At 38.9% G+C, this 15,953-nt stretch overlaps 1 protein-coding gene across 2 annotated transcripts in view; it reads right to left on the bottom strand.

Moving 5' to 3' along the window:
* The window catches only part of LOC122110308 (tubulin-specific chaperone cofactor E-like protein), a 128,491-nt gene that overhangs the window by 97,287 nt on the left and 15,251 nt on the right, over nt 1-15,953 (bottom strand). For both annotated transcript variants that reach the window (XM_042682847.1, XM_042682849.1), the window contains exons 2-5: nt 10,316-10,457; nt 8,074-8,213; nt 2,035-2,216; nt 543-799 (exon numbers count right to left, since the gene is read on the bottom strand). In XM_042682847.1, coding sequence (XP_042538781.1) covers nt 543-799; nt 2,035-2,216; nt 8,074-8,213; nt 10,316-10,448 — 712 coding nt within the window. In that variant the 5' untranslated portion in view covers nt 10,449-10,457. The remainder of the gene's footprint in view (nt 1-542; nt 800-2,034; nt 2,217-8,073; nt 8,214-10,315; nt 10,458-15,953) is intronic.

Below are 15,953 nucleotides of genomic sequence, written 5' to 3'. Positions count from 1 at the left end.
AATTGGAGATAAGAGTCTCATGGACTATTCTGCCTGGGCCTGTCTTCCAGCTGTGATCCTCAGATCTCAGCCTCCTGAGTTTCTCAGATTACAGATGTGAGCCACTAGCACCTGGCCTAAATTAACTATTCTTTGAAAAAAAGTATTAATAAAGAAATGGGCTAAATATATGCATCTCTATGATAATGAAGATCAGCTGGCAATAAACTAACAATCAATTATATAGAGTAACTAGAAAAGTGAGCATTTGAAAGGTCACAAGATTGTAATTCTTTTTTTAGTTCCTCTTTTTTAACTATCCAATTCATCACTTTCATTTCACTCCTTTTAAATTATGACCTTTTTAATGTATAAAATATAAATTGCTAGTATGCTATATTACTTAATATTCATCAGAGCATTTAGGAAAATGTTCTATAGGTCTCGGTATATCATGTAGAAAATTCATCCTATAAAAAGTTTAGCTATGACTGAAAGAAATCTACTGCCCATGTAAGCTCAAATCAGTTTGCATATAGAATGAGACCAAGGCTGTTCCGCACCTGACTTATGGAGGCTGATGGATCGCAGATTAGGAAACAACCTGGCCAGGGAATCATTTGGCTCCTCAATAGCATTCAAGTGATTGTTGGCCAGCACGAGGGTGTCCAAGGAAGGAAACATAACTCCTAACTTCCGGATTTCAGTCCAGTCCTGCAGGTTGTTGTCTGTTATATGTAGGAGCTTAAGAGAATGACAGCAAGTAGAAGAACAAGACACTGTTTCATAGTCGTTAAGGCACAGGAAAAGCTCCTCCAAACTGCAGAGAAGAAAGGAAACATTTCATTGCTTCAAGCAGCTTAGTTTCTTCTTTACATCTATTTTCACACATTCAAGAGATAAATGAGTGCCTAGTATATGTCAGATTCTGGTAGACACTATAGGGCAAATAGAAGGATATCTTCTTGAAGCTCAAAATACTTGGTAGGCTAGGCTGACAAAACCTAAAGAATGTAAAACATCAGAATGAGATAAGCTAGTAATAAATTAATTTTGTGCTTAAGTAATTGAGTGATAAATTAAGCAGAACCAATTCTAAGTACAATAGTGATGCGTAAGGAAGGAATCTGAAGTTGTAGTTTGAACAGCCAGGAAAGAATGCCTGGACTTTTAGAGAGGTGAGCTCACATATGCTGAGATGGAAGAAAATTCCAGAAAAATGAACAAATATTTATGAACAGAAATGATAACTACTGAATCCCTACCCTGTGTCAGATCCTATGCCAGGGACGTAATAGAGTGTACTTTTATTTCAGCAAGATCCATATAACTGTGCCTACTTTACAGACAAGGAAACTAAACTAAAAGTGGTTAAGCAGCTTGTCAAAGGTCACCATTAGTATGACCTGGATTTACAAGCTCATTCAATGCCAAGCTAGATGCTGTATGCAGGGAGGAAATCTCATTAGCATGAGAGTGAAAATTAAGATGTGCAAAGAATTTGGACAAAGAAACTACAGCTTTTTATGTTTCATTAAACTCCTTCCTCTGCACACATATATTCCTAGCAACAATAAGGAAAACATTTATAAACTTACAAACAAAAGTATAATTTGTGTCTTAAATTGTTGAAATGAATACCAATCTACTTGCCCATCAGGACATAGGGGCTTTTACTCATCTGAATGTTAACTTGGAAGTAAATGGTTATTTTTACCTCCCAAAGAAAGGAGCTCAAAATTCTGAAACCAGGTAATCAGAAGATTAAAATGGAAGAAGGCTGAGTTGATCTGGAAGTGCTTCTGTGTCTCAGGGGTATTTTCCAGCTGAAGGATGCCACATCCCGCGTCTATGTCTACTCAACACTGAACAGGTCTTCCACTAGAAATGCTACCAGGTTATTCTCACATTCTCATTCTGAATACTTCATTTTTCTAACCTCTTTTCCATACAAACTGCCGTTCTAGTATTTCTGAGCTGGGAGATCAGCAACAATTCTATGTGCTAACACAGATGGCAACATAGCTCTCTGTCCACCATGCTCTCTGGGCTTACTCTGGTAACTCCTGTAGTAGCGTGTGGACTGTCTCCCAGGAAGTTTTGCTGTTGTTCAGGACAAGTTTTCGAACCCCAGAGAAGGACCCAGCACATGTTCTTTCTAAAACCGACAAATTCAGAGGGTTGGAACTCAGGTTTAGAAACTCCAACTGAGGAACATTTGACACAATTTTACTGACCTAGGAAGAAAAGAAAAAGGGGAGGGGGGAAAAGTATATCAGGCAGTAATCAGAGCTTTTAAATAGCAATAGTGCTAAGGACTAAGTGAGTCAGTGCGTCCCCAGGCAAAAGGACGTTTTCCTTAGGGAGTCTTACTTAGGGCATATACCCACAAAGCACCATGTGCAACTTCAACAAGTCTTCACAAATAATTTAATCTCCTTCCATGAAACTGTAGCATAGCTGAGAGTTAATGGTATGAAAAAAAGAGTTCCTATGTCACCATTAGCAAGGTTTCTGATTTTGCTCTAATGATGTTTGTTTTGATAAATAAAGATAAAAAGACATCTTAGGTGACATTCTAGGCTACACATTTTTTAAGAACTAAGATTAGGCCATGCAATTCTCTTTGAATACCATCTACAGCTCATTCTCAGTACCATATTAAACCTAAGTAAAGGTAGCTTAAAATGGCAAAAGTAGTACTTCAAGTTGTATATTCAAGAACATTTATAAAAAATTCATTTTGGTTCAAAGAAGTACCAAACTTTAAAGATTAAAAAAACTTAAAGATTAAAAAAAAACCTTATATTTTAAAAAAAGCCAAAAGCATTCATAACTGTGACCATCAATTTAATAATATAGCTAACAGCTTGGAAGACAAAAAAGACAGATAAGAAAATGACTAAACTTAATTACTATTTCCTCTGATTATATTTATCTCTTTGATACAACTTATTTCATTAAATTCTCAAATCAACTCGCAACTTTATTTGAAAAAGTGATGACACTGAATCTCAAAGGTGACAAATAATTTGACTAAGCTATCATAGTCACAAATATGAAAGGTGGAGTTTAAATTTCAGAGCCATTTTATGCACACTACAACATAGTGCATTAGAACATAATAATATCATACCACCTAACAATGAAGGAGAACTAAGGCTAGAGGGGCCATCAGTAAGATGAACTTAAACAAGTACTAAATAATGACAAGTACCCAGCAAAAATATTAAGCTTCACTTAACCAAGCAATGTGGTAACCAGAAGTCATAAAAAAGGGAACCAAACCTAAAAGAACAGTTAAACATTCATTCTAGAATTAGAAAACACAGGTTCAAACCACATGCTTGTGTGGCTTCAGACAAATTACTTAACCTTTCCAAATCTCAGTTTTCTTGATTATAACTAGGAAGGTAACTATCTGCATTATTGGTAGAATTAAATGAGATACACGTGTAATACCCTCAGCATACCAACTGGCAAGTGTTTTAAGTTTGTTTCCTTATCTACTTTCTACCAGCTTATAAACTAATGACACACGGTCATTCAATAAATGCAACTATTACTAGTATGGTAAGAATGTGATGGCCTATTGCATCTCAGCCCTAGTAATCATCAGAATCATTGGTGGAATTTTCAAAATCTCCTGCTTCCCAGGTCACCACCCATTTCACAGGTACAACAGGCTTCAAGTTGGGATCTGGTGATCAGTTTCTGAGTCTGGAAAGGATGGAAAAGCATACCTAGAAGGGAGAACCAAGGCAAAAAGAAGCCATCTGTGCTGAAGACCAGACCACTGTGTGCATTCCATTTGGAACTGTGGAATCAGTGGGAAGAGACTAACTCCAGGAAGGCCCAGGCGAGAGTGTGAGAGGGAAAGGCCCTGTGCTCCTCGATTCACCCCTCCACACACTCACTCTTTCAAGTGAGCCACTCTTACTCTCATTTTACAAGAACTGAAAAGAGAAGAAATGAGCTACCTTTCATAGAAAATACACTAGGCTTCTGTTTAAAGCCTAAGAAATCTATACCAGTCTATATAGATTCTCTTGAAGCTTGATCAAATGGTAGCCAACATTTGTGCCCTACATGGCAGGAATCTTGAGTTTAGCCTGTGACAACAACACAGTAAGTAGTTCCTACAGGAACCAACCTAGTACTGCATTCTATGATCTGAGTGATAGGACCTTCAAACAGAAAGTGATGATCAGCTAGCTATACTTGAGCTCTCCTAAGGGAGAAAAATAGGGAATTTCACTTTCCTAAGGCACAAAGAATACAACCTAGTTAATACAACCTAGAAACACAACATAAACCCTTTACTATCCCCTGCTATTTTACTTTTGTAATAAAGAAGGAATACTCAAAAATGAGTAACACAAGGGTTTCAAAATAATTTCTGGGAGAATTCCCAAGATTAACAGATACATGGTACAATCTTCATAGTTTGTCTGCATTTACTATTTTACAAGGAGAAGACAGATTTATAATAATGACTTGTAGATCTTAAAAAATGAAACTGGACTAGAATCTAATAATTCTAAAAAGAAATAAAAAAGGTTTTCTGGATAACCTTGAATTGACAAGATTGAAGAAAATATAATATTCATTACACCAATTTCCCACTAACAAAGCCTGGTATGCGTTCTGCTGAGTACTTAGGGCAGTATATTGACTGAGCTTTTTAAAGTTCCAAATATAAAAAGACTTCTCCAGCTGACTGAGTTAAGTTTGCTCTTGTGTAGAAACATGGAGATGAAGTGAGCTCAGGGCCTCCACAATCCCATGATTTAACAGAGGACCCTCATTCTGGCTTCTAAAGAGGAAGAAACTCAAGATTTAAGGAAAATGGGGAAAAGGCTTTAAGATAACAATCTGTAATTTATACTCAGCTATTCTCTACCTCACCTGACTAGCTAATTCCTCCCTCTTCTCAACTAGTTGGTTTAATTTCTCTTATAATGTGGTTTTGAAAAGGAAAAGAGAAATAAAGGTTCTCAAAGGTTTGAGAAAATTAGATAAAATTAGATAAAAACTCAAGTCAGGGGCTGGGAAGGTGGCTCAGTGGTAGAGTGCTTGCCTTGCATGCCTGAGGCCCTGGGTTCGATTCCTCAGCACCACATAAGCAAAATGAAAAAAAGCCGGAAGTGGCGCTATGGCTCAAGTGGTAGAGCGCTAGCCTTGAGCTGAAGAGCTGAGGGACAGCACCTAGGCCCAGAGTTCAGACCCCACGACTGGACCAAAAAAAAAAAAAAAAACCCAAGTCAATGCTTAAAAGTGCATTTTTAAAATACATAGGTACCCAGTTTTTGAAAGGTAGAGATAAGTCTTTGCTCCTATCCCTAAAACATATTACGTTTCTCATGTATATGTATTCTCCTTTTGGAAATATATGAGACAAGAATTTAAACTATGAAACAAGTTACTTATAACTTAATGACCATTCAGAGAACTAAAAGCATAATACCTTTTTTGGTTGCACATTGCTATAGCAATGCTGGCTGAGTTCAACTTAGCTAATGGCTAGGGATAAATGGTCTCTTTGGTAATCAGAGACACGGGTGCAATGGGCTGACAGATAAGGTCTCAAAACCAGAGACATGTGAGGTGTAGGAAGCTTGGCAATGACTTTGATCAAGCCTGAAAGCCTATCTTCTTTTGTTGGCAGTGTTCTTCCCATCTTACATTTAGATTTACATTCTAAAAGGTTGGGATTGACTACCGTTAAGGATAAGGAGGAAATATAAAGAAAGGAATGATGAAAAGAGAAATAAACTAAAAAATGGAAAGCTGAAAGCAAGCAGTTTACCTGAAAGGCTATCAAACACAGATAGGAACACAAGTACAGATAGACTACAAGTGAGTGTATGACCCACTGGCTATGTGTCAATGTGGCCTGAGAAATAATAATACAGACCTCAATCCAAGTGGAGAAAGAGATGAGTTACTTAGTGCAAGCTCTATGTACTGATCCATACTGCATAGCACATATCTTTCTTTTGAGTGGCAATTACCTCATTACTAAATGGCTCCCTCTAGTTAGTAAAAGCTCCTATACATCATCAAAGCATAGGTCAAACATAAAGCATAAAGCCTTTGTGAAATGTCATACTCCCAAAGAACTAATTGAGAGGATTCAGCAAGTGAGCACACCAGCTGAACTCATTCTGAAGATCTGGTCTGATGCATCACCCATACAGACCACATATCTCGCCAGAGCAGTGCTCTATGTACATAGTGATTATTTCTTATAACACCCCTGTAAATCTGCATATCACAAAGAAATCAAGTGACAAACATCTCAGAATTTTGGTGAAAATCCTAACAAAAATGGTAAATATAACCAAGAGCAGTTACCAAATGGTAAGAAAAACTGAACAAGCTATGCTAAAGATAAATTTATTTTCTTTCTTTCCTTCCTTCCTTCCTTCCTCCGTTCCTTCCTTCCTTCTCTCTCTTTTTTCTTTCTTTCTTTTTCTTTTGGCTGGTTCTGGGGCTTGAACACAGGATCTGGGTACTGTCCCTAAGCCTCTTCGTGCTCAAGGCTAGCACTATACCACTTGAGCCACAGCACCACTTGCAGCTTTTTCTGAGTAGTTTATTGGAAGTAAGAATCCCAGAGACTGATGGCCTTTCCTGGCTAGGCTGGCTTCAAACCTTGATCCTCAGATCTCAGCCTCCTGAGTAGCTAGGATTATAGGTATGAGCCACCATCTTCAAGCCCAAAAATTTCTTAAACAAGAAAGCTTCTTAGCAATTGTGTAGCATTCAACATCTACAAAGTATTTCAGTGATTCATTTGATCAGCAAGTCTATCTTACACATTGAAGTATTAAAGAATTAGGTGAATTTCTTAGGATCACAGGAAAAGTTGGATTAAGTGGCCTATGCACATATAATAATCATTTATTCACACATTCAATAAACATGACTACCTAGTATGTCGATTACAAAAGACAACAGTCTTCACTAGAAATAAGCTCACAGTCAGCAGGAAAGCTGTCAAATAAGCAAGTGACTGTCCCACACTTCTTCCACAGAAGTAAGGCATAGGTGCTCTGGGATAATCTGAAAATTTCACAGAGGAATAGCAACCAGGACCAAGTCTTGAAGGATAAATAAGAAGTGACCACTAGAAAGAGGAAAAGAAGAACAGTGGATTCCACATAATTAAGAGCAAGGATGCTTTTCTTAGCATGCATTTAGCATGGGCTACAAGTACAAGTGTACATCTAAAGACAGAGATGAAGTTCTAGCAAATGCAAAAGGTCCTATAATGAAAGGTAGTACCTAAGGAGTGCAGATGCAGTTTTTAGCAACGGAAGTCTGTGGTGAGTTTTGGAAAATCAAAGGAAGAAGGCCCAAGAAAATCTATTGGGAAACTTCTGCAACAGTCAAAAATGAATTTAAAGTCAGACAGGAAAACAAGCCAGGTAGGCAGAACTACTTATCCCTTCTTCATGGTGGCTTCTATCAAGCAACACTCTGATCAAGTAGGGAATGTTATCTATAATAATCAGACAGAATGTTTTGATGATGTCATCTATGAACTTAAGGGTTGCTTGCTCGGAAGTCAAAAGATTCTGATAATTATGTCAAATTCCAAAATCCTCAAAAGGTTATGTTAAAATGCCAGAGAGACTTGATAATATTAAGAAAATAGTTGGAATAAACTTCAGTAGTAAGAATAAATGTTTTTATAATCCAAGTATTTTAAAATTCTTATATTTCAAATTTTCTAATTGTAGTAATTTTATGTCTGAAGCAGAAGTAGAGAATAAGCACAGGATATATGAAAGAGGGAAATAGAATTTAATGCATTGTTAGTGCCTATACCTCAGTAGACACATGAACCTCTTGATGCCTGGAATCAAGTTCCTCAGAGCTTTTCACATTGATGAAAGCAGGTAAGCATAACAGAAGCTAGTTGAAAAGTCACTGTAGGTAGTTGATGCAGTGTTACTTACCTTGAGACATACAGAAAACAAGAATCTCAAGGCAAGAACCAGAACTCAGCAGAATACATAACAGTATACACAATAATATAATGGTTATCTTTGCCTTTCACCAAAATACAGCAATACAAAACTTTACCTCATGCCAGTCTTCGAGTTTGTTGTCAGAAAGATCTAGTTCCGACACATGAGCACAGAAGGCAGCAATTTCTCTTTCATCTCCTGCACAGGTAATTCCACAGCTGTTCAACACTAGTACACTTGGGAGGTTGAGGCGATCTGGATCAGAGAACACAAAACACTTTTCACATCAGCTTAACTCTTGTTTACATACATTTATCCACCAGGAATCAAGAAACAACAAAATAAATTAAAAAATCAAATTAATAAAAAATTACTCAATGGCCTAATAAAAACAGGATATAATGGGATCCAGTGGTCCTGAAACCTGAGGGTGCAAGCTAACTATTGGCTCAGGAGAAGTTCAGAAATACTGAATTACTACCACCAAAAAGTTCTCAAGGCTTTAATTCCTGGCAGGTTTCTTTATCTCAACCACCAGCAACAGAGTCATCAACCATCAGAACACTGGATCCATGCAAGTTACATCTGGATTACTACCACCTGCTTACTGACCCCAATTCTTTTCTTTAGCTCAAGTTTTCTGCATAGCTCTTTAATCTGTTTGATGTATATCTTTTGCTCCCTTTCAGAATTATCTCAAACGACTAGATAATTTACTTGTCAAACTAGTTCTATTCAAGTTTGAATCATTAAAAACATTTTTGTCACCTAGTGGAGCTAGTCACAATTTCATATTTTTTTCCTTTATATTCATCTATTCACACCATATTTGTCCCTTCTGAAAATTGGCCTTTACAGATGATACTAAGCTAAAGGAAAGAAATGTACTTATTACCTGATGTATGTAATGGTAACCCTGCTGTATATCACCTCTAAATCAATAATAAAGTAATTAAAAATATAAAAAGGAATAAAAACAAAACAAAGAAAATTAGCCTTTTTTCCCAAAATATAACTAGAATACAAGAAAGGGTTTCAGAATCTGAAATATTTAATGGTTTTGGTCAAATTAAGGTAACAACTACCTGATAAATAACTGATTCTAAAATATATGTCAAAATCTGGGGCTGGAAAGTTGGCTCAGTGGTAGAGTGCTTGCCTCACATGCATGAGGCCCTGGGTTCGATTCCTCAGCACCACATAAGCAGAAAAAAAGTCAGAAGTGGCACTGTGGCTCAAGTGGTAGGCCGCTAGCCTTGAGCTGAAGAGCTGAGGGACAGTGCCCAGGCCCAGAGTTCAGCCCCCATGACTGACCAAAATATATATAGAGATAGATAGATAGATATGTCAAAATCATTCTTAGTATATCTACTAAAAAAAATCAACATGAGAAATCAACTACTCTTTTCTCAGTATAGCGCAAGGACTGGTCATATTTTATTAACAGAGGTCTCAAGTTACATGGTTTTGCAATTTAGTACTCTTCAATATCGTTTCCTAGAATGAGAATAGATTCTAGAAGAAATTTTTTTTTTTTTAACCAAGTAAGAAGTCCACTTCTGTGCCATTCCAGGCTACATGGAATGTAAAATAGTTGTACTAAGAGATGACACTCAGAAACTTCCAAATATAGGAACTAAATAATGACTCATTATTAATTTCCCTTAATTATAAAGTACTGCTCCAAGATCTGTTAAGCACAATGTTAAGATAAAGGACAAGCATAACAACACTATGCACACTTCTAGAACTCTGCTTACATGTGATCCCTCTAAAATACATCTTCTCTCTAAATTCTACTATCTTAAAGGACTAGTTCAAGTTTCATAATTTTGAGGCCTCTCTGATCATATTTACTATTTTCTAAGTTTCCAATCACTGTGCCATTCACTTAGCTCAACATCTTTGTAAATGTCAAATGTCTTGAATCCAACTCAAAGTCCTTCCGAGGTCTCTGAGAGCAAAGGAAGCTTTGTACTATTTATTTTGACGCTGAGTTCTTTAAAAAAAAAATACACTTGAAAAAGTGTCTCTCAGGTATTATTCTTGTCCCCACCCTTTTTGTGTGCAGGTACTAAGGCTTGAACTCAGGGTATCATGCTCTTGTTTAGTTTCCCCCCACCAAGGCTGGTACTGTACCACTTGAACCACAGCTCTACTTCCAGATTTTTGCTGGTTAGTTGGAGACTGCCTGGCCAATCTAGAGGAAAGGTGTCCCATGAGATTAAGAACAATTGGAATCATACCAAGTGCTAAAGATTATTTGACTCATAACTTGAAGGCCACCAAGGCAGTGCTGTGATCCAACTTGCTAAGCAAGCTACAGTAATACATGGTTCAGGTCTTATCTCTCTTACCTTTCATAGGAGAGCCCTGAGGTGTGGCTGGGACATGGATCCCCATCCCAGGCCCACGACGGTAAGGGAAGTTCTCAGGACTGTATTTTTCACATAATACTTGCATAAAACTTCTTCCACTAGGTTGGTCCATCTTTCTTTCCTAAAATTCCATAAGAAATCATCAAAATTATTTCTTACTCATAAAAGAAATACTTACAGAAAACCAACTACCAATCAGGCACTAGTCCAGGCATTGCAGACACAATGAGGAGAATTTACCACTTAGGGCAGCCACATGCACAGACATGTGACAGCAATGACAGCTCAGCATGTGGTATCTGCAAGCAATCAAAGCACTTAGAAATAGAGCCTGTCACTTCCAGCCAAGGATAACAAGGCTTTCCACTGGCTCATAGGGTTCACGTGGCAAGTAACTGGAAAAAGGACTAAAAGAAAACTGATAGATTAAATACCAGGCTAAAGGGCTTGGGTGTCTCTTAAAACTCATTCTGCCTCCACAATAACAGAACCCTTAACTGTATATTCTGTGGCAGCTTCCAGGAATCATCTTGTAAAAAAACCAATGTTTTATATCTGGCCTCCTTTGTGTTTGTGTCCTTTTGCTGCATAGAAAATAGGTGGTGTGCTGGAGCACAGGCACAGGAATGCACCCTAGTGAGAGGGCAGCGAAGAGTTCAGGGGGTCTGGACCCATTAGGACATCATGGGCAAACTGCCAACATATTTGGCAATTGGCAAGTAAGTAGCCTATTCTATTCAAGCCATTGTTCTTTTCAACTGGACCCAATCCTAACCTAATACAGCATGCTATTTCATTTGTTTCTGAGTTTGATTTGACTCAGGTCTATTCAACCTCAGCTAAGAGTCAATGCATTATGTAACTCCAGCATTTTCTTGGTATTAATTCATATATTAAAACAGGTAATATTAAACAAGTTAACAACTGTCAGCCTAATAACCCACTATCTCAAGGGCTGGCCTATGCTCTGCATGAAATATCAAACAAAAGGTAGGCAATTATAACTAACCTCCAACAATCAGGCAAGTATCTGGCTACTGTTCAAATTAAAATATTCAGAAATGAGGAGGGTGGGGAATACTCAGAGACATGAGGACTTGGAAAGAAAAGCCTCAAGGATGCACCGTGGGCTATGAGGAATGTGGTGCTGGAGAGTAGGATGACTGTCAACAGTACCAGGAGGAACACCAACACCAGAGGCTCGGAGGAAACCTTGTATGCCACACTAATTAGTTCAACTTCATCTTATAGCAAGCACAAAGAAACTAAAAGAATGAATATGAGCATTAATTTTTTTGGAAAACTCACTCTAGCATTTATTTAGTTCCTCCTATCTTTGCTGGCTTTAGTGAATCAAGATTGAAGGCAGGGGGACAGGCACAGTGGCATGAACCTCGAATCCAGCCAGTCAGAAGGCAGAAATGGGAGGATTGAAGTTCATGGCTCCTGAGGTCACAGTGAGACTCCACTCAAAAGTAAACCAGGTATGGTGGTATAAGCCTAAATCCAAAGCTACTCAGGAGCTCGAGATAAGTAGATTGCAGTTGGAGGATGACAGTTGTAGGCCAGCCCAACAAAAGTTAGGTTAAGGGCTGGGAAGGTGGCTCAGTGGCAGAGCGCTTGCCTTGCATGCCTGAGGCCCTGGGTTTGATTCCTCAGCACCACATAAGCAAAAAAAGGGAAAAAGCCGGAAGTGGCGCTGTGGCTCAAATGGTAGAGTGCTAGCCTTGAGCTGAAGAGCTGAGGAACAGCACCAGGCCCAGAGTTCAGGCCCCACGACCGGAACCCCCCCCCCAAAAAAAAAAGTTAGCTTAAAACTCTATCTGTAAAACAAAACTAAAAGCAAAGTGACTGGGGAGATAGCTGAAGTGGTAGAGAGCTTGCAACAAGCCTGGGACACTGAGTTCAATCCCCAGTACAATGAGAGTAACACTGAAGGCAGGAGGAAGAGACAGGGAGATAATGCAACAATAGTCATGAGAGCCTGAAATGATACAATGGGCAAAAAAAGTCAGCAAGATCAGTTTCTAAAGCAAGCTTTATAGACACCATACTTCTGAGGGAGAAAGTGAAGTCAAGGCTGGCCTCAGGTTTCTAGTACAGGTAACCACCAACTAATCAAGAAAATCGGATCATAACCAGTTTTTGAAAGGGAAAATGATGAGCTCTACTTTATCCATATCTAATTTGGGGCCTTGTGGAAATAGTCTAAAGTTGGGTGAGAAAGGTTAGCCAGAGATGAAGACTTGGGCCCGCACTGGAATACAGGAGGAGTTACGACAGCAGAACGATGGGGACCAGAGACACTCAAGGCACAGGCAGAGGCACAGTCAAGAAAAGAGTAGAATCTACGGTGATATTCTAAGAGTTTAAATAAGAGAGGAAAAGGGATGGGCACCCAGTGCTTATGCCTGAAATCCTAGCTATTCGGGAGACTAAGATATGAGAATTGAAGTTGAAAGCCAGCCTGGGCAGGAAAATCTGTAAGACTCTTATCTCCAATAAAGTACCAAAAAAGCTGAAAGTGGAGTCCTAGCTCAAGTGGTAGAGCATTAGCCTTGAGCCAAATAAGCTCTAGGAGTAGATCTAGGCCCTGGGTTCAAGCCCCAAGATGGGGGGGGGAGGGGAGAGAGAGAGACAGAGACAGAGAGACAGAGACAGAGAGAGACAGAGAGAGACAGAGAGAGACAGAGAGAGAGAGAGAAAGAGAGAGAGAGAGAGAATAAACTGGGCAAAACCAAGAGTAGGGATCCAGAGGCAATTGCTAACATTTCTTCTATTGAAACAGTAGAGGCCTGGATGTATGGCTCAAATGGTAGAGAGCCCTTTGTAGGCAAAAGAAAAGCCAGGTGAGAGCAAAAGGCTCTGAGCCTTACAAGAAGAAAAAATAGAGCCCTGAATGTGGCTAGGGGTTTATAAGAAGCCAGGAGAGTGGGTAAGGCAGAGAAGGACTGCTGGTATGTATTCCTGGAAGAGAGCAGCAGGAACGAGGATTGAAGAGAATATTAAACAGCTTTCTTCTCATACAGCTGTTTGGTATCAACCAGATAATGAATGCTTCAAATTGCTTACCATTACTGGTGACATACTCCACTAGAGTGGCACTAGTCTACCCGCACTTATACAGTTTAATTATGCCAAATACCAGGTATGTTGTTCCTGTGATTATCCTAGCTGTCATTAAATTTTAAAGGGAGCAGAATTGTGCGATTCCATTTATCTCTGTTTCACTTCACAGTATCAAGCACAGGATACCCTTACGTGGCAAGGGTTCAGTAAATGTTACAGAGTACTGAAACCACCAGGATGTTGGGTAGAATGCAGAGAATTCAGGATGAAGAGTTTAAAATTTAAGTTCCATTCACTTTTCACCAATAATAAGCAAGTAAATCACTATATTTTTCTAGGACTCAAACACCTACATCTCCAAAGTTATTGATAACTGGAGTACTTAAATTACAGGTTGCTATAGTGTCCCAAAAGACACAAGCACACCATCTGGATTACAGGCTTCTCATAAAGCTCTAAAATATCCAAATGCTATTAGTTACAAAAGGAAGTTGCAGATAGGCACATGGACATAGCATATTTCTGCCCGCTCACTGGCTAGCTACATATAAGCTAATCATCTAACTTCTTTATTCCAGCTTTTTCACTTAAGAAGTCTAAAATGTCCACTTTGGTTTTGATATAAGAATAAAAAAAAAAAAAGGCCAGGCACTGTGGCTTATGCCTACAATCCCAGCAATGTGGTTTAAAGCAGCCAGGACAAAAGTTAGGGAGACATCTCAAAAACTAATTGGGTATGGTGGTTCACACCTGTAATCTCAGCAAGGTGGAAAGTAGCATACTGTGTTCTGTGGTCAGCACTAAGCAAAAGGTAGAAGACTGGACCTGAAAAATAAAGTAAAGCAAAAAAAGGCCAGAGGCATGGCTCAAGTGGTGAATGTGTACCTAGCAAGTACAAGGACCTGAGTTCAAACCTCAGTATTACCAAAGTGTAAACAAAAAACAGAATTTTGGGGGAAAATATGCCTGAATATAAAAGTAGTCATTAAACTCGGCCCATGGCCTCAATTACCACTAGGACCATGTAAATTAGGCTTTGAGAAATCCATTCACTAATGCCTAGACCGCACAGACACTCGCATATCCACTCATCAAGCCAAACACAAGTACCATGCATTGGACTATGGAAGACATTGATAATAGGTCCTTTACATCACCTTGAGGACGCAAGGCTGTGCTCTGCTTAAGACCTTCCTTCCTGAGCTGAGGGGCAGGCAGCACTGTTCTACTGCCATGCGGACCCTTCTTCCCATCAGCACAGATGTCTCTGCACAGGGCTACCCTCTGTGGCAACCCTGTCTCAATGTTTGATTGGGCAGACACATGTACATCTTCATGCTTCAAGAACTTTCAGGTTGAAAGGGTTTTTAAACGTAAACTTTTCACCAACAGCACACAACACAAAGCAGGTGCTCCGCCACTAGCAACAGGCACCAGAGCTCCTATCAAAGGCCTGTCTCAAATAGAATGCCAACAAACTCCTCGAAATGTTTAACAAAAACATCAAAGAAGTTACTCTGCTATCTACCATTGTCAGTTCAAAAGAATAAAAAAGTGAACTCTCACTACGGAAGTAATGGTCACCAGGTTTCAACAGGATCTTTTACCTAGAGCTCCAGAACCACTCAAACCTGTATAAATCATGGGCAATCATCTCAGATGCAAATAAGATACAAACTAAGAGAATGCAAAACTACACACAATCAAAGTAAGTCCAAGTAAGTAAGCAAGGAAACCTGCAATCTTTCATGTCCCAAGCTAAAAAAAAACACCTCCAAATACTCTCAGTTTAAATATATATACACATATGTATATATTATACATATATATTAAAAATACAAACATACTATTTTCTAAGACTATAAAGGGACACAAGGTGCCTTCAATAGTGATTTTACAGGATGCTCTACTAAACTGGCTTCCTAGGGACGCAGATGAACCACATGGGAATACATGAGCTTTGAATTAGAACACTACAACTGCAAAATGGATTGGTAACATGAATCTACTCAAAATCTGTTGGGACAGTATGAGGAGGAACAGTAGGTGGGAAAAGAGGGCTGAAAACCAAGAAGACTGAAAAAAATGAGGAAATGCAGAATGGAAAAAGATCTTTAACTGGAGCCTTTTGAAAGGGTTTTGGGGGTTGGTGGGTAATCTATGACTTTCTGGAAATAGCTAGTGTCAAATTACACCAGTCTACCTCTATAGTTGGCAGTTCTAATGCATTTGTAAAAGTGGTCTGAATTGATGGCTAGAGCCAGGGAGCCAAGAATCTTGAGTGATGTTGCTTGGTTCCATTACCAAGTAGAGGGGCATGCCTGTGAAAATCTCAAATCCTTTGTGCCTCAGGACCCAGAGTATAATATCCCCTTGGAAAGCACTTGCAAAAAGTCAGAAAAAAGCACAAGTTGGAGGATAAAGTGCTCACAGCACTTTTGCCAGGTGGATTATTATCGGAACCGGACGCCCAGTCACCTAAGTACCCTCAAGCACTACCAAACAATCTGTACTTTATGTTCCCGTAAAAGAATCAGATCAAAATTGG

This window comes from Dipodomys spectabilis, unplaced genomic scaffold (genome assembly GCF_019054845.1).
Source record: "Dipodomys spectabilis isolate Male_0828 unplaced genomic scaffold, ASM1905484v1 ptg000076l, whole genome shotgun sequence".
NCBI lineage: Eukaryota > Metazoa > Chordata > Mammalia > Rodentia > Heteromyidae > Dipodomys > Dipodomys spectabilis.
The sequence above is the reverse complement of the archived record's forward strand: the minus strand, read 5'-3'. Positions and strand labels throughout refer to the sequence as shown.